The sequence below is a fragment of the Typopeltis vanoorti genome, chromosome 14 (assembly GCF_054136105.1).
Source record: "Typopeltis vanoorti isolate ZY-2024b chromosome 14, IOZ_Tvanoo_1.0, whole genome shotgun sequence".
Taxonomy (NCBI): domain Eukaryota; kingdom Metazoa; phylum Arthropoda; class Arachnida; order Uropygi; family Thelyphonidae; genus Typopeltis; species Typopeltis vanoorti.
The window spans coordinates 55,771,332-55,790,986 of record NC_143562.1 but is presented as its reverse complement, the minus strand read 5'-3'; the positions used below and the strand labels follow the sequence as shown (position 1 = coordinate 55,790,986).

Genomic DNA, 19,655 nt, shown 5'->3' with positions numbered 1-19,655 from the left:
TTTGTTGAGGTTAGGTACGTTTTTTAGAGCTGCTGAAGATTCTTTGAATAATCTTTCGTATTTAAACTTGCTGCAATGAATTATTTTTGTTTTCTTCCAACGAATTTTATGGTGGGTATCTAAGGCATGGTCTGCCAGCCCAGAGCGGCTGTACTGGTGAAACCGGATGTAGTCTTGGTGTTCTGAAATCCTGATATTTGTTGTTCTGCCTGTTTGGCCAAAGTAGGACAATTTGCAGCTGCAAGGGACCTGGTATACACCAGGTAGGTCTAGGGGAAGTGGTTGGTCTTTGGTAGAGCGGATAAGGGATGCCAACTTTTTATATGGTCTGTAACAGGAAGTAAGGTCATATTTTTTTGAGGATATTGGTTATTTTCTCAGAGGTGCCCTGGATGTAGGGGATGGTGATAGACTTGGTGTAATCTTTATTGTGGAGGGGGGGTTGTGGTTTACAGGTTTTAGCATTTTTTGGGGCTATAGCCATTGGCTAAGAAAGTGTTGAGGATGTGGTTTAGTTCAATAGTCAGGGCCTTGTCATCTGAGCAGATTAATTTTGCCCTGTTATATAGTGTTTTTATCACCCCATATTGTTGTGAGGGGGGGGATTGCTGGTGAATGTATCTGCCAGTGTGGGTGGGTTTTCTGTAAACAGAGAAAACCAAAGATCCATCAAGCTGGGGGGTGATTAAAGTGTCTAGGAAGGGGAGGGTGTTGTTTTCCTCTTTTTCTAAGGTGAACTGGACTCTAGGGTGTTGGTTGTTTAAGTGTGCTAGGAAGGAGTGGAGTGTGTCTGAGCCATGTGGCCAAATAGCAAACACATCATCCACATAACGAAGCCAAATAGTGGGTTTTTGTGGGGCAGAGTTTAAGGCTTTCTCTTCAAATGTCTCCATAAAGAAATTGGCCAAGGGTGGGGAAAGTGGTGAACCCATGGCTGTCCCCTCTATCTGTTTGTAGAACTTTCCTTGCCAAACGAAATAGCCTGAGTTCATTGTGAACTGAAATAGGGCTGAGATATAGGGAGGAAACTTGGCTTGGATGAGCTCAAAGGTTTCTTTGAGTGGGACATTAGTGAATAGGGAGGAGACGTCAAAACTGACCATTATGTCAGTGTGTTGGAGTGTGAGGTTTTCTATACTGGCTTTAAAGTGGGTTGAGTTTTTTTTATGTGTGATGGTGTGTTGCCAGTGTAGTGTGTGAGCGTTTTGGCTAAATGTTTGGCTAATTTATATGTGGGGGAATCAATGCCATCCACTATGGGACGCAATGGCACATTTTGTTTATGTATTTTTGGGAGTCCATATAATCGGGGGGGGGGGGGGGTCTAGAGTTATAAGGTTTAAGTTTGTTGGTGACTTCCACAGGCCAAGAAGTGACTTTCTTAAGGAGTCTGTGGATAGTTCTAATCTGAGAGCTGGTCGGATTATATTCAATGGGGAGGTAAGTAGTACGGTCTAGTACTAAAGAATTTAGCTTACCTTTGTAATCTTTTTGATTGAGTACCACAGTGGCGCTTCCCTTATCAGCTTTGGTGATTACTATTTTTTTGTTGTTTTTCAATTCTTGTAGGGCTGTATATTCGTTTTTGGATAAGTTGGATTTTGGAGGTTTGGCTTTAGTGAGAACACCGACTACATCCAGTCTTACGTTGTTGGCGATATGGTTAGGCAGGTTGTGAATTCCACGCTCTATTTGGATCATGATTTCTTCAGCAGGTATCCTTTTAGGAGCTAGGGCTAAATTGTGACCACGTGAAAGTGCGGTGAGTGCTTCAGGCTTTAGAACTGCCGACGAGAGGTTGACTACAGTGTTGAGTGGTGGCTGAGGTATGGAAGTAGAAGTCTTTGTCAGGTTTTCGTATTTTTTCACGTGCCGACTACGTATTTTTTCGAATTCCTTTCTTGCCGATGCGCATGAGATGTCATGAAGTATAGACCATAGATCAAGGCCGAGTGTATTTGAAAGCTCTTCCTCTAGCGCCCGTAAGGTTTTGTTTTCATCGGCAAGGAGAATGCGCATCGCGGTAATTTGTTCTCTTAATAGGGCGAAGCTAGTGCGGTTATAAATGCGTAGAGCTTTCTCGGAAGTAAAACGGTGCTTCAATTTGACACAATTAGGGATCACTTTGTTATCCCAGCAGCGTTTTAGGAACGTCAGACGATTTATTTGCCTAGATATCTTCAACCTCAATTTGCCGTATTAACGGGCCTTTCGTGCGATTGCATCTCCGTGGATGATCATGATTCTAGTAGCAAGACTTATACGTTGGTTAGACATAACTGGTAATTAGTTTACGGAATTAACAATGCATATAAAGTATATTAATTAAAGGTAACTATAATGAATAACTTCTATATTTCGGCAATGTCACATTGCCATCTTCAGGAACATAAAGATATGGTAAGTGCACTCAGGAACTAACACAAAGCAAATGAGGAAGAAAGCAAGAAACTAATATTGTTCCTAAAGTCCTAATGGTGCCCTGTTGCGGGCTAATTTGGTAGTCTTGGCAGTTGGGCTGAAGTTCTCATAATGAAAGTCTCCCAAATTTGGGGCAGTTTCAAGCACCCAAATTTGTTGAGGTTAGGTACGTTTTTTAGAGCTGCTGAAGATTCTTTGAATAATCTTTCGCAATAATAATATTGCGAAATTTAATAATATTGCAGCTCTAAAAAACGTACCTAGAAGTTATTCATTATAGTTACCTTTAATTAATATACTTTATATGCGTTGTTAATTCCGTAAACTAATTACCAGTTATGTCTAACCAACGTATAAGTCTTGCTACTAGAATTACCAAACACTGCATTGAAATTTCTTTTTGCATGTGTTTTTGATCGACAGTCAACAATCTCAGCACCCATCACGCACACAGCTTTTTCATGTGCAACTTTTCGTCCAGGATATTATACACCCATTCAGTTGAGATGCCTACAATCTCAGTGGTCTTCCATAATGATACCATACATTTTGTCAATCATTTCCTTCGTAGTGACCTCAGTCAGGCATCCAGCGTATTTCATCTTCAATGGATTTACAACTATGTTTAAACTCATTTATCCAAAAATAAATAGTCTTTAATGCTGGTGCAAAGTCCCCAATGAACTGCATCTAACTCAGCTTTGATCAGCATGGCCTTCCACTTCTTCAAATAAAAGTGCTTTATCACTGCATAAAACTCATTTTTTTCCATTTTTATGAAAAATGCAAACACGATCAGTTTAAATGTTTGCCAAACAAGAACTACATGTCACACGTGGCTAAAATTTTGCCAGGGGTCATGATAAAGATGATATGTGCCAACACTTGTATGAATGAACAATTGTGTCACCGTCTATTGGAAATTTACCAAACTTTTCAAACACACTTGTATAAGGAACTTTGAGCTCTAATATGTATATATGTTTAATATTATGGACTAAGTGCAGGGATCTAAATATGTAATAAATAATTTACCTGACTCTTTATTGATGCAGGAAGAATATTGCAGACTTTTGCTACCATTGTAGCAATATCTGTATCAAAACCATCAGTTTCCAGAAGCTTGGCTAAGTAATTTATAACAGTTTGACATATTTCACATCGATCTAGCTGTAGTTCTTTGACAGAAACTAATACACACAAAAAAAGAAAGAATAATGGGAGCATTAATATATGATACAAGAACAAATCAGTTATATCATAAGGAAAATTCCAAAAGAATAAATAACAAATTTTCAAGCTTAATTTTTCAGAGAAGACGACAAATTAATTTTAATGGAATCAACTTCGAATGAGGTGATGTGAGCAAATTTCCAAGCAGGAAACTTGTGTGTATTGTATATTCTCATACAATGTTCTGGAAAGAATGAGGTAGAGGAATTTTTCAAGTAATTAGACAGGACAGTTCTTAAGGGTCAGAATTGTGTAACAGAGAGGAGACCTCCATATAGCCTTTAAAGGAATGTGGAGAACCGATCGGGGCTTCTGATCTAGTGATGCATTCTGTTGGGTATCTACCTGGATACTGAACAAATGAGGATGGACTGGCAATTTGAGGTTTAGTTGACCAAACTGCATTCTTATTGCCTTAAACACAAATAAAAGGGTACAACATGACAGAATTTCATGATGGCTTGGGTGTAACTTGCTTAAACAAGGCTCCTGTTGTTTAAACCAGGGAACTAGGGCAAACGGCAAAAAGTCAGCTACTGGAACAAATCCTGAAACAGACACTAACTCAACATCAGAGTTCAAGATTGGTACTATCAACATAAGAAGCCTGAATGGAAAAGAAATAGAGCTGGCCGAGGAACTGGATAAGTACCAGATTGACATAATAGGAGTAACTGAAACAAAAGACAAAAGCTGGCGAGATCTTTCTGAGCAATAAATACAAAATGATATATTCAGGCAATAACATTCAAGGAAAAGAAGTAGCTATAGTATTCAATGCCAAATACCTAATCTTGAATGGCATGCAGTATCAAGTAGAGTGATATGGGCAAATTAGAATGTGGAACTGGACAATGAGACTTATTTGTGCCTATGGTCCCACAGAGGGGTCTACTAAGGTAGAAGTGGAAGAATTTTTTTGAGGCTTTTAGGGAAAGCAATTGACACAATGAAGGAGGAAAAGTTGGTCCTTGTTCGGGATCTAAACAGCAGAATAGGAAATGATTGTCAGACACAGAAATATTTTGGGAAAATTTGGAGAAAAGAGCAAAGCTAATAATAGCAAATACCTGTTGGATTTCTGCTCAGGACATGGACTGGTTATTATTAATACCATATTCCAACAAAAAGATATGCATAATTTCACATGGAGAGAAGAAGAAAGGAATAAGAAAAGTCTCATTGACTATGTTATTGTTGATAGTGATGTTTTCTCTCTGGTGAAGGACACTAGAGTGTACAGAGGATTTGAAATTGGAAGTGATCACAATTTAGTCTAGAGCAGGTTAAAATTTAATTTCATACTAAAAAAAGAACATGTAAGAAAGTTTTAAAGGGAATAAAAGTTGAACTGCTCTCAGATGTGAACTAAAATACACAAATATTATTCAAGAAATAATGAAAGATTTTGAGAACAGAAACCAAACCCTGGAGATTCAGTAGCAAGCCCTAAAGAAAACATTGATTGATTCAGCCAGAGAGGCATGTGGTGAGGTTGTCAGCAAGGATAGAAAAATCAGAAATCCATGCTGGATACAAGAAGTTAGAGTTAGTGAAGAAAAAGAAGAAAGCATGTCAAAAGTCAGCTTGTGCTCTTGCAGAATACAGAGACAAATGTAAGAAAGCTAAACACTATAAAACTAGCTAAGCAAAAGTCATGAGAAGACTTGGGTAAGAACATAGAAAATAAATATCAAGAAGGTGTCAAGTTATTCTAGAGGTTGTTGAAAAAGTTAAGAAATGGAGGAAAGAGTGATGTAAAAGAAATTAGAAATGATAAAGGTGGTATGAAAACTGGAGAAAAATATATCCTTGATATATGGAGTAAATACGAAAAATTGCTAAATGAAACAAGCAGTAAAAGCTGTATAACTGAGAGGAGACCTCCACATAGCCTTTAAAGGAATGCCGAGAACCGACCAGGGCTTCTGACCTAATGTCCAATCCTCACCTTCTCGTGGTGCACCCTGTTGGGTATCTACTTGGATACTGAACAAACGAGGATGGACTGGCAATTTGGGATTTAGCCGACCAAATTGTATTTTTATTGGTTAAACCAAAATAAAAAATGATGGTACAACGTGACAAAATTTCATGCTGGCTGGGGCGTCGCCCGGTTAAACAAGGCCCCCGTTGTTTTCTCCAGGGAACCAGGGTGAACAGCAAAAAGTCAGCTACTGAAACAAATCTGAAAACATACCCCAACTCAACATCACCAGAGTTAAAGATCGGTACTATCAACATAGGAAGCCTAAATGGCAAAGAAATGGAGCTAGCTGAGGAATTAGATAAGTACAAGATCGACATAATACGGGTGACTGAAACAAAAAAGATAAAAACTGGTGAGATCTTTCTGAGCAATAAATACAAAATGTTATATTCAGGCCATAGTATTCAACACAAAATACGAGGCTAATCTTCTTGAATGGCAGGCAGTCTCAAATAGAGTAATGTGGGCAAATATGAGAATGGGGAACTGGACAATGAGACTTATTTGTGCCTATGGTCCCACAGAATGCTCTACTATGGTAGAAGTGGAGGAATTTTTGAGGCTCTAGAGAAAGCAACTAACACAATGAAAAAGGAAAAGTTGGCCCGTGTTGGGGATCTAAATAACAGAGTAGGAAATGATTGTGAGACATACAAAAATATTTTGGGAAAATTTGGAGAAAAGAGCAAAGCTAATAATAATGGCCAATATCTGTTGTATTTCTGCTCAGAACATGGACTGGTTATTACTAACACCATGTTCCAACATAAAAATGCGCACAAATTCACAAGAAGAGAAGAGGCAAGGAATAAGAAACGTCTCATTGACTATGTTGTTGATAGTGATGTTTTCTCCCTGGTGCAGGACACCAGAGTGTACAGAGGATTTGAAATTGGAAGTGATCACTATTTAGTCTTGAGCAGAATAAAATTGAAAAGAATAACATGTAAGAAAGTTTTAAAGCGAATAAAAGTTGAGCAGCTCTCAGATGTGAACTGTAGACTAAAATACACAAAGATTATTGAAGAAAAAATGAAAGAGTTTGAGAACAGGAATCAAACCTTGGAGATCCAGTGACAAGCCTTGAAAAAAGCCCTGATTGATTCAGCTAGAGAGGCATGTGGTGAAGTTGTCTGCAAGGATAGAAAAATTAGAACTCCATGGTGGACACAGGAAGTTAAAGAGGCAGTGAAGGAAAAGAAGAAAGCATATCAAAAGTTCCTGACAAATAAGTCAGCTTGTGCTCTTAGAGAATACAGAGATAAATGCAAGAATATAGAAAATAAATATCAAGAAGGTGGCAAAATATTCTGGAGGTTGTTGAAGAAGCTTAAGAATGGAGGAAAGAGTGCTGTAAAAAGAGTTAGAGATGATAAAGATGACATGAAAATTGGAGAAAAAGATATCCTTGAAGTATGGAGTAATTACTTTGAAAAATTGCTAAATGAAACAAGCAGTGACAGCACAGTGGTAAAAAACACTGACCAGGCATGAAGTTAGAAATACATATTCATACTTGAAGTACAAAAAGCCATCAAAGGCTTGAAATGTGGAAAGGCAGCTGGAGTAGATGATATTCGACCAGAAATGCTGAAGTATGGTGGTATAAGAGTCTTACAGTGGCTGCACTGCATAATTCAGAAAGCCTGGACAGAGGGACGAATTCCCGATAATTGGAGTAGAGCTCTCATAGTACCCATATATAAAAAAGGAAATAAAACTGAATGTGAGAATTACAGAGGTATTTCCCTACTGAGTGTTCCTGGCAAGATCTATGCAAGTATACTTGAGAAACGGGTGAGAAGAATTGTGGAAGGAAAGCTTGGTGAAGAACAAGCTGAATTCAGGCCAAATAGAGGCTGTCAGGATCAGATCTTCACTTTATGAGAAATAGTTGAATAAGCATGGGAATATAACAAAGATCTGTATTTGTGTTTTGTCGATCTGGAAAAGGCTTATGACAAGACGTCAAGAGAGAAGCTATTCAATACGCTACAGTTATATGGTGTCAATGGGGCATTATATCAAGCAATACTTAGTCTTTATGAGTTGTAAGTCAGCAGTTAGAATTGAAGGAAGTACAGGAAGATGGTTTAATGTTAAATCTGGTGAGACAAGGATGTACATTATCCCCTCTGTTATTCATTATCTATATGGATCACATTATGAAGGAAAGTGGTATTAAACATGATATCAAAATTGGAGATGTTAATATCAGCTCTTTGCTTTATGCAGATGATGTTATACTTCTAAATAAATCCGCTACAAGTCGGCAAGATTCTCTGACTAAATTGAATAACTGTTATAATAGATATGGTATGAAGGTCAGCAATAAAAAGACAGACAATGAAAATAGGCAGAATCATTGAAAATGTCAACTGTGTTGTGAATGGAGAACCTGTGGAACAAGTAAAACATTTCAGCTACTTAGGCATGATTTTTAGTGAAGATGGTAAATTAAATATGGAAATAGATAACAGAATCAACAAAGCTGGCATAGTAGGAAGTCAATTGAATAAATTCATATGGAATAAGAGAGAAATTAGTTGGAACACTAAATTAGCTGTATACAAGACAGTGTTCAAACCAGTTTTAACTTATGCATCTGAGAGCTGGGTCAGAAGTAAAACACTTGACCAAAGACTAGAGACTGCAGATATGAAAGTCCTGAGAAAGATTAGAGGCATGAACAGATGACATCAACGGCAATATCATATTAAAAACGAGGATATTAGGAAAGAACTTGACATTGTCAGCATCCAGGAATGCGTTAGCAGAGTTAATTGTAGGTGGTATGGTCACTTAAACAGAATGGGTGAAGAAAGATTAGCAAAACAAGTGTTCTCTACCAGGTTGGCAGGAAAACGACCCAGAGGAAGACCAAGATATAGGTGGATTGATACGGTACAAAGTGCCTTAGACGATAGAAATATAAGATATGATAGTGTTGGAGTCTTGGCAAGTAACAGACTGATTTGGAGGAAAATTGTAGATAGGAAGTTAGTAATGATGTAATTTTTTTTCATGTAGTACTATCATATCCTGTACTACCTCTTGATGGTACATGGCAGGAATTTGATGATGATGTAACAGCACAGTGGTAAAAAAAATAATAAAATAGGCATGCAATCAGGAATGCATATCCATACTTATCCAAGTAGAAAAAGCTATCAAAAGCATGAAATGTGGAAAGGCAGCAGGAGTAGATGATGTTCAACCAGAAATGCTCAAGTATGAAGGTATAAACGTTTTGCAGTGGCTGTACTGCATAGTTCAGAAGGCCTGAGGTACGAATTCCAGATGATTGAGAAATAAAAAGGGAAGCAAAACAATGTAGAATTACAGATGTATTTTTCTACTGAGTGTTCCTGGTAAGATTTATTCAAGTATACTTGAGAAATGGTTGAGATGGATTGTGGAAGGGAAGATGGTGAAGAACAAGCTGGATTCAGACCAAATAGAGGCTGTCAGGATCAGATTTTCACTTTATGATAAACAGTTGAGAAATCGTGGAAATATAACAAAGATCTGTATTTGTTTTGTTGATATGCAAAAGGTATATGACAAGGTGCCAAGAGGAAAGCTATTCAAAATACTACAGTTATATGGTGTCACTGGGACATGATATCAAGCAATACTTTTGAATTGTAAGTCAGCAGTTAGAATAAAGTACAGGAAGATGGTTTGACATTAAATCTGTCAGACAAGGATATGCATTATCCCCTCTTTTATTTAATATCTATATGGATCACATTATGAAGGAAAGCATTAAACCTAATATGAAAATTGGAGATGTTAATCTCAGCTCTTTATTTTATGTAGGTGATGTTATACTTTTAAATAAACTCAGTACATTCTGCAAGATTCCCTGACTAAATTAAACAACAGTTGTAAATAATTTGATAAGAAAATCATCAATAACAAGACAAAGAATGAAAATAGGCAGAAACACTGAAAATATCAAATACATCGTGAATGAAGAACCTACAGAACAAGTAAAACATTCCAGCTACTTCGGCACAATTTTTAGTGAGAATGGTAAATTAAATATGGAAATAGATAGCAGAATCAACAAAACTTGTATGATAGGAAGTCAAATGAATAAATTTATATGGGATAAGAGAGAAATTAGTGAAAACACTAAATCAACTGTATACAAGACAGTATTCAAACAAATTTTAAGTTATGGATCTGAGAGCTGGGTTAGAAATAAAACACTTGACCAAAGACTAGAGATCACACATAGGAGAGTCCTGAGAAAGATTAAGGGTGTGAACAGATGGCAATATCATTAAAAACGAGGATATTAGGAAAGAACTTGACATTGTTAGCATCTAGGAATGTGTTAGCAAAGCTAATCTGGGATGGTATGGTCACTTAAACAGAATGGGAGAGGAAAGAGTAGCAAAACAAGTGTTCTCTATCAGGTGGGCAGGTAAAGACCCAAGAGGAAGTCCAAGATATAAGTGGATTGAAAAGTGCCTTAGAAGACAGAAATATAAGATCTGATGACGTTGGAGTCTTGAGAGATAACAGATTGATTTGGTGGAAAACTATTGATAGGAAGCTAGTAATGATGCAAGGTCTTCATGTAGTACTATCATAATAACATATACACCCCTTGAGGGAACATGTCAAGAATTTGATGGCGAGTTAATCTCCTCTTGTTATTTAAACTCTTAAGAGATACAGGGTTCTTGGTGTAATTCAACTTAAGCATCTTATATCTACTAGAGAAACCAATATAGTAAAGAAACAAGACATGTTTATTTTAATGCACTATACATTGATTAATGGTTCTAATTAATCTTTGTGATCTTCTCTCATGATAGTAAAATTACCTTACAGTAGTTGGAAGTTTTTTTTTTTTGCTTACACTTGGATAAAGGATTAAACTAAATAATTTATTATAGTCTAACCAAGTGGGAAAAAAACTTCCAACATTTTTCTCTAAATCCATCATCATCATCATCATCATCAAATTCCTGCCATGTACCCTCAAGGGGTGTACAGGATATGACAGTACTACATGAAAAAATTACATCATTACCAACTTCCTATCTACAATTTTCCTCCAAATCAGTCTGTTACTTGTCAAGACTCCAACATTATCAGATCTTATATTTCTATCGTCTAAGGCACTTTGTACCGTATCAATCCACCTATATCTTGGTCTTCCTCTGGGTCGTTTTCCTGCCAACCTGGCAGAGAACACTTGTTTTGCTAATCTTTCCTCTCCCATTCTATTTAAGTGACCATACCATCTGAGATTAGCTCTGCTAACGCATTCCTGGATGCTGACAATGTCAAGTTCTTTCCTAATATCCTCATTTTTAATATGATATTGCCATTGATGCCATCTGTTCACGCCTCTAATCTTTCTCAGGACTCTCATATCTGCAGTCTCTAGTCTTTGGTCAAGTGTTTTACTTCTGACCAAGCTCTCAGATCCACAAGTTAAAATTGGTTTGAACACAGTCTTGTATACAGCTAATTTAGTGTTCCGACTAATTTCTTTCTTATTCCATATGAATTTATTCAATTGACTTCCCACGATACCAGCTTTGCTGATTCTGTTGTCTATTTCTATATTTAGTTTACCATCTTCAGTAAAAATTGTGCCTAAGTAGCTGAAATGTTTTACTTGTTCCACAGGTTCTCCATTCACAACACAGTTGACATTTTCAATGATTCTGCCTATTTTCATTGTCTTTGTCTTTTTATTGCTGACCTTCATACCATATCTATTACAACAGCTATTCAATTTAGTCAGAGAATCTTGCAGACTTGTAGCGGATTTATTTAGAAGTATAACATCATCCGCATAAAGCAAAGAGCTGACATTAACATCTCCAATTTTGATATCAGGTGTAATACCACATTCCTTCATAATGTGATCCATATAGATAATGAATAACAGAGGGGATAATGTACATCCTTGTCTCACACCAGATTTAACATTAAACCATCTTCCTGTACTTCCTTCAATTCTAACTGCTGACTCACAACTCAAATAAAGACTAAGTATTGATTGATATAATGCCCCATTGACACCATATAACTGCAGCATATTGAATAGCTTCTCTCTTGGGACCTTGTCATATGCCTTTTCCAAATCGACAAAACTTAAATACAGATCTTTGTTATATTCCCATGCTTTCTCGACTATTTGTCGTAAAGTGAAGATCTGATCCTGACAGCCTCTATTTGGCCTGAATCCAGCTTGTTCTTCACCAAGCTTTTCTTCCACAATTCTTCTCAACCGTTTCTCAAGTATACTTGCATAGATCTTGCCAGGAACACTCAGTAGGGAAATACCTCTGTAATTCTCACATTCAGTTTTATTTCCCTTTTTATATATGGGTACTATGAGAGCTCTACTCCAATCATCGGGAATTCGTCCCTCTGTCCAGGATTTCTGAACTATGCAGTGCAGCCACTGTAAGACTCTTATACCACCATACTTCAGCATTTCTGGTCGAATATCATCTACTCCTGCTGCCTTTCCACATTTCAAGCCTTTGATGGCTTTTTCTACTTCAAGTATGGATATGTATTCCTGACTGCATGCCTGGTCAGTGTTTTTTATCACTGTGCTGTCATCACTGCTTGTTTCATTTAGCAGTTTTTCAAAGTAATTACTCCATACTTCAAGGATATCTTTTTCTCCTGTTTTCATTTCACCTTTATCATCTCTAATTCCTTTTACAGCACTCTTTCCTCCATTCCTAAGCTTCTTTAACAACCTCCAGAATATTTTGCCACCTTCTTGATATTTATTTTCTATATTCTTGCCAAAGTCCTCCCATGACTTTTGTTTAGCTAGTTTTACACACTGTTTAGCTTTCTTACATTTGTCTCTGTATTCTGTAAGAGTAAAAGCTGACTTATTTGCCAGGAACTTTTGATATGCTTTCTTCTTTTCCTTCACTGCCTCTTTAACTTCCTGTGTCCACCAGGGAGTTCTGATTTTTTTATCTTTGCACACAACCTCACCACATGCCTCTCTGGCAGAATCAATCAATGTTTCCTTCAGAGTTTGCCACTGAATCTCCAAGGTTTGATTCCTGTTCTCAAACTCTTTCATTTTCTTTTCAATAATATTTCTGTATTTTAGTCTACAGTTTACATCTGAGAGCTGCTCAACCTTTATTCGCTTTAAAACTTTCTTACATGTTATTCTTTTCAATATGAAATTCAATTTTATCCTGCTCAAGACTAAATAGTGATCACTTCCAATTTCAAATCCCCTGTACACTCTGGTGTCCTGCACCAGGGAGAAAACATCACTATCAACAATAACATAGTCAATGAGACTTTCTTATTCCTAGCCTCTTCTCTCCATGTGAATTTGTGCACATTTTTATGTTGGAACATGGTGTTAGTAATAACCAGTCCATGTCCTGAGCAGAAACCCAACAGATATTTGCCATTATTATTAGCTTTGTTCTTTTCTCCAAATTTTCCCAAAATATTTTTGTATGTCTCACAATCATTTCCTACTCTACTATTTAGATCCCCAACAAGGACCAACTTTTCCTTTTTCATTGTGTCAGTTGCTTTTTCTAAAGCCTCAAAAAATTCCTCCACTTCTACCTTAGTAGAACCTTCTGTGGGACCATAGGCACAAATAAGTCTCATTGTCCAGTTCCCCATTCTCATATTTGCCCACATTACTCTACTTGAGACTGACTGCCATTCAAGAAGATTAGCCTCGTATTTTGTGTTGAACACTATGGCTACTCCTTCTTTTCCTTGATTGTTATTGCCTGAATATAACATTTTGTATTTATTGCTCAGAAAGATCTCACCAGTTTTGGTCTTTTTTGTTTCAGTCACCCCTATTATGTCGATCTGGTACTTATCTAATTCCTCAGCTAGCTCCATTTCTTTGCCATTCAGGCTTCTTATGTTGATAGTACCGATCTTTAACTCTGGTGATGTTGAGTTGGGGTTTGTTTTCAGATTTGTTCCAGTAGCTGACTTTTCGCTGTTCGCCCTGGTTCCCTGGCGAAAACAACGGGGGCCTTGTTTAACCGGGCGACGCCCCAGCCGGCATGAAATTTTGTCATGTTGTACCATCATTTTTATTTTGGTTTAACCAATAAGAATACAATTTGGTCGGCTAAATCCCAAATTGCCAATCCAGAGTAATTTAATATGGTGAGACACCTTTTGGCAACTCATATAGGTAAATATGGCTTCTCCATTGCTTCCACTTAGTATTACCGCCTCTGGCTCTCACTGACGGGACCTCAATAAAGGTCGAAACCGGTTTGGGTAGTGGCCCTTCCCTTAATACATAGCATTGTACATGTCCACAAGGAGATGTGCTTTGCATTATAGGAGATACTAAGACAAGTAGTGATGAGAGCTTGGTCCACCTTTACCACAAGTTGCCTCAGTCCTGAAGATACTTCAGGTGCAAACTTTGTTTGCTTACACTTGGATAAAGGATTAAACTAAATTTACCTTACAGTAGGTTTTAACTGCTTATTGTATAATTTATAAATATCTTAACTTTCTAGATTGGTGCAGTTCTAAAGCTGTCTGAAAACAGTGTTTTTGAATAAAACCATAACTCAAGCAAATGAAATCACATACACAGATACACAAACAGGTATTATAGGATATTATTAAATATTGGCATGCGAAATGTCTGCATGTCCCTTTATTAGCTATTCATTCAGTTGCTGAATCAATGTTAGCTGAGATTATACAACACAAATATCATGCTAGCTTGAATGTCTGTTCAGTTGTACAAAGGCTGCTATTTTCATTTAGAAACTAGGGCAACCAGATAACATGGTACTTTGGCTGATTAGAGATTAGATGATTATATAATTGATAGATTAGGTAGATTAGATTGGATGATTAGAGATGTGACAAATTAATCTGGAAGAAAATTGTTGATACTAACCTAGTAATAACAAACTTAATTACTATCATATACCTTGTATGCCCCTTGAGTACACATCAGGAGACAAGTATTCAACATAAAATATGAAGCTAAATTTCTTGAATGGTAGTCAACTTCAAGTGAGGTGATGTGAAAATTTCCAAACAGGAAATCAGACACTGAGATTTGTGATATTGGAGATATTGTCCCATTGGACTAGACAATAGACTTGTCTAGTCTCTTTGCCTTTTACTGCATTTGTAAATAACAAGCTAAGAAATAAATCCAAGACATACAGAAATGTTCTGGGAAAATTTGGAGAAATCATAAATTCGCTTTGAGGACAAACAAAAGAAATGTCTCAGATTAAATTATTGTTGTAGTTTTGTCTTCAGACTGGTCCAAGATAAAAGTGTACAGATGATTGGAAACATGAGGTGATTATTATCTAATGCTGAGCAGAATAAAAACTGATACCTCAATAAAAAAAAAAAAATGTGCACTTTTAAAGTTTGGCAAGTTTCCTCACTTGGGTATTATGTGTATTATGCTGGACAAGAAGTTATATTGTTTTAATTCTATATTGAAGTGCAAGCATACGTGTGAAGTAACTTCAACTAATGCTACTTGTATGCAGAAGCTGTCGACTTTCCATCAATTGACAAAGGATTTTTTTTTGTATCATGGAATACTAAGACAACTGATGCAAAGTCAACAGCCTCTATTAAGTTCTAATCATATCTCATAATGCAAAAACTCTTCCCATAGGAAGGGTTTTTGCATTATGATTGCCTTCATATCCCATAATGCAAAACACTTCTTTTCAGATATGTATAATGGAAGGGCCACTACTACCTAGACCAGTTTTGACCTTTATTGAGGTCTTATCTGTAGGAGCCAGATCCAGAAAAGATATCAAGGTTGAGTTAATGCAGAAGTCATATTTTCCCTTGGTATCTCTTCTGGGTCTAGCGTCCACAGATATGACCTCAATAAAAGTCAAAACTGATCTGAGTAGTGGTCTTTCCATAATACATAGCAACATACACATCCTGAAACGAAGTGTGCTTTGCATTGTGGAATACTAGGGCAATTGATGCGAGTCCTCCCAGCATTTTATATACAAGTAGCCTAGTCGTGAAGATGCTTCATGTGCAAACTTTGTTTGCTTACACTTGGATAAAGGATGAAACAAGAATAATTTCTTGTTAACTTGAATTTATAACAAAGTGGAGAAACTTTCAAAAAATTTACTGCGTGCACATTGCTACATTAAACAAAGGCAGGCCATTTTTTCTGTTGATTGAAGACAAACAAAAATGTGACAGTGTACCCAATTCTTGTAACTTGGGTACACTGAATACCAGAATAGTGACTTAGCACTATACTTTATTATTTTTGTTACCTTAGTATATATTATTTTAAAATAAGATGGTATGATATCACCACCCTTCATAGAAAGAAAGCTTAACATGGCTTCAAGAGGTATCACATTTGGTCTCTAGAGGGTTTCTGGATTATGCAGCCTTTAGTCTAATCAGTCCACCAGGTGGCGTCAGTGAATAAGCTACTACAAGATTGTGCTCCCTAATTTACCGTTATTGCGAGTGTTTTTCCATCGAAATTAACCATCAAACGGAAACCCAACAGTGGGTGTCGAGCAGCGGAATACTTCAGTACAACGTGTAAGTACTTAGTGTATTAAAACAGCTATCCTTCCAATTCAAAATCAGCCACTGGTTAGCACTCACGATGCCTACCATATGCAGCAAAGATGGCGGCAGCAAAAGCCAATGGTGAATGAGCACCACGTGTCTTGACAGCACAGTGCCGTCGACTGCCACTGAACAAACCTATTACGTGCCGCAACAGCAAAAGCGGTGTCACAGACACAGAAAAAAGGGCATATACTGCAAGTTCTGTTGCCACTGGCTGCATGCTTTGTGCGTGAAAATAAATGAAGCTACACATAAGCTACTTATCGAACTTAACCAGCTGTTCTTCTGTTCGCTGTGCCCTTCTTCGGTAAAACAACTTCTGAACATAGGTAAACGTGTCAAAAACCTCGAACACCACATCAGTCTTAAATGAAACTTTTACTGACAAAATACATGCAGTCGAAGCTAAGCTTGAACAAATTGAAAACCAGCACAATGCAAGCTCCACTCCGCCAGTGAAAGAACTTCGCGATCTAATTGCATCAATGGTCAATGACTTTATGGAGGCCAAACACAACAAACTCAATGCCATCATTTTGAACTTCCCAACGGAAAATCATTACAAGAGGATATCAACAAACTGGCCAAAGAATGCAACATCGATCCTAAGCATATCGTTAGTTGTCATCGTTTCGGGCCTATAAATAAAAGGAAGGACAGTACGAACTTTCCACGCCTAGTAAAAGTGACTTGCAACACGCTGACAAGCACATCAAAAATAATAATAATGTGCACAATTAGACCTAACATTTGCACAAAGAGTCCAAAGACGCCAGTTTTGAAGACAACTCAAAGAAAAATGTCAAAATGGTGACAACAGTTGGACCATTGAATACAATGGTCCAACTACAGACAAGATAAACTGGTGAAAAAACCAAGTGATGCCACTAGCAGCCACCACATAGGAAATGTGCAAGACCCATGTGGTCCAACATATGACTCACAAAATCCTACACAACCACTTCAACATCCGTGGCCTAAACTCCAACCTGAATAGCTTCCACTACCACCTACAGTCTACCAAACCCCACCTACTTTTCCTGGCAGAAACTCAAATCTCACCCCCCCCCCAGCACCACTTGTCTCAACTTTCCAAACTACTCACTCTTCAACAACTTCCACCCCAAGGGTGGTGGTGTCTGCGCATACATCCACTCTGACATACCTTGCCAGAGAGCACTCAACCTAGAATCACCCAACTTTGACCTTCTTTGCTTGAAAATATCCCTCCCCTACTCAGTCCAATTCATCTGCTGTCTCTATCGCTCCCCAAATGCAACCAACCTGAGCTCTTTAATTTCCTCTCCCTAAAAGTAGACTTTCTCCAATCCCACTTTCCCAACAGCAAAATCATCCTCCTAGGAGATTTTAGCATCCACAACACTAGCTGGCTTTCCTCCTCCAGTTGTACAGATCTTGCAGGCAGAGATGCCGAAACATTTGCCATCACCAACGACCTTACACAACTTGTCCAGATGCCAACCAGAATACCAGATAACCCAAACCACTCCCCAAACACCCTAGATCTCTTCCTCACCAATGATCACTCCAAATACACAGTGAAAGTAGTGAGCCCCCTGGGCAATTCTGATCACAACATAGTGCTCATCTCCTCCCCCATGCAAACAATATTTACACAGACACTCCCATACAAGAGTAATTTGGCACTATAACAGTGCCAAGTGAGACAACCTCCGCAACTTCTGCCGCAATCCCATGGTTGGACTATTGCTTCCGGCCTTCCAACCCAAACATATGCACTGAGCTTATTACCAAAGTAATCCTCACCAGCATGAATACATACATTCCACACAGCACTCTGAACTGCCACTCCCTAACGAAACCTTGGTTCTCCAAAAGATGTGCCAAGGCTGTAGAGATGAAACACCAGACATAGCACAACTGGCTGAAATCAAGAACCTCATCCTCCTTCAAGGCTTACACCGAAGCCCGTAATTGCACTGCAGATGCAAAAAAAACTCATCCAAAACAGAGTTCGAAAGAGCAAAAAGCAGGACACCAGCAGCCTGTCCAAACAGCAGCCGAGTCTTTTGGTCTCTCGCCAAAGCAATTGGCCGTAACTTCTGTCCAACACTATATCATACACAGATGGTTCTTCTGCATCATCACCCACAGAAAAAGCCGATCTTCTGGCTTCATACTTTGTTTCAAATGCATGAAAAACTGACGATGGTAAATGTCCCCCAGCCATTCCGGACACCCAACACACAATGCCTCCTATATCCTTTTGCCAGGAAGATCAGAAAAATACTTCCAAATTAGACACAAAAGTCTCCTGGCCCTGATGGCATTCCCCCAATTGTTCTGAAAGTTTGTGCTCCAGAACTGACCCCTATCCTATGTCACCTATATATACTTGCCTACACCACTGGAATCTACTCCACAAACTGGAAATTGGCCTATATTCAGCCCATTCCCAAGAAGGGAATGATGTCGCTGCCAGCCAATTACTGCCCTATCTCGCTTACCTCAGTCCTGTCAAAGGTAATGGAAAAAAATCATGAATTCCCAACTCCTACACTATCTTGAAGACACTCACCACATAAATGACCGCCAGTATGGATTCCGCCACTGCCGCTCAACAGGAGATCTACTCACATACGTCACCCATCTCTGGACAAATGCTATGGAGAGGTTTGGCGAATCTCAAGTGGTTGCATTAGATATCTCCAAAGCCTTTGACCAGGTCTGGCACGAAGGCCTAGTAGGCCAACTACCATCATTCGGTCTGACCCAGGACTTCTGTAGGTGGATTGCCAGTTTTCTGTCTGGACACACACTGTGTGTGATGGTGGACAGCTCCCTATCCTCTCACCATTCAATTAATGCTGGGGTTCCACAAGGTTCTGTCCTCTCACCAACCCTCTTCTTGCTTTATATCAATGACCTACTGCAATCGACCTCCAACCCAATACACAGTTTTGCAGACAACAGCACACTACACTCCTCGCTTGCATTTGATAAGCCTTACCCTACACAACTCACCTCAACCTACAGAACATCAACCACCACCACCCTCAACTCCGATCTCCAAGCGATCCTACAACCTCATAAATTTCAACGCCAATAAAACTCAGTTCTGTACTATTTCCCATAAAAAAGAACAATTTTTCCCCAGTATCCTTTTTGATGATACCCAAATTTCCAGAGCATTTGAGATCTCACTCCTTGGAATCACCCTCACATCAAACCTCTCCTGGCATAAACATATCTCAAACATTGCATCCTCAGCCTCAAAAAAATTAGGATTTCTCTTTCGTTCAAGTTGTTACTTCACCCCCGGAGCTATTAACATTATACAAGTCACAAATCCGCCCAACTATTGAATACTGCTCCCACATGTGGGGTGGGGCACCTAAAAGCTCTCTCAAAA

At 38.3% G+C, this 19,655-nt stretch overlaps 1 protein-coding gene across 1 annotated transcript in view; it reads right to left on the bottom strand.

The window, feature by feature from the left end:
* Nucleotides 1-19,655, bottom strand: part of LOC150099493 (uncharacterized) — a 301,600-nt gene that overhangs the window by 26,825 nt on the left and 255,120 nt on the right. The window contains exon 27 of the mRNA XM_090404210.1: nucleotides 3,457-3,611. Within this exon, the coding sequence (XP_090260336.1) occupies nucleotides 3,457-3,611 (155 nt within the window). The remainder of the gene's footprint in view (nucleotides 1-3,456; nucleotides 3,612-19,655) is intronic.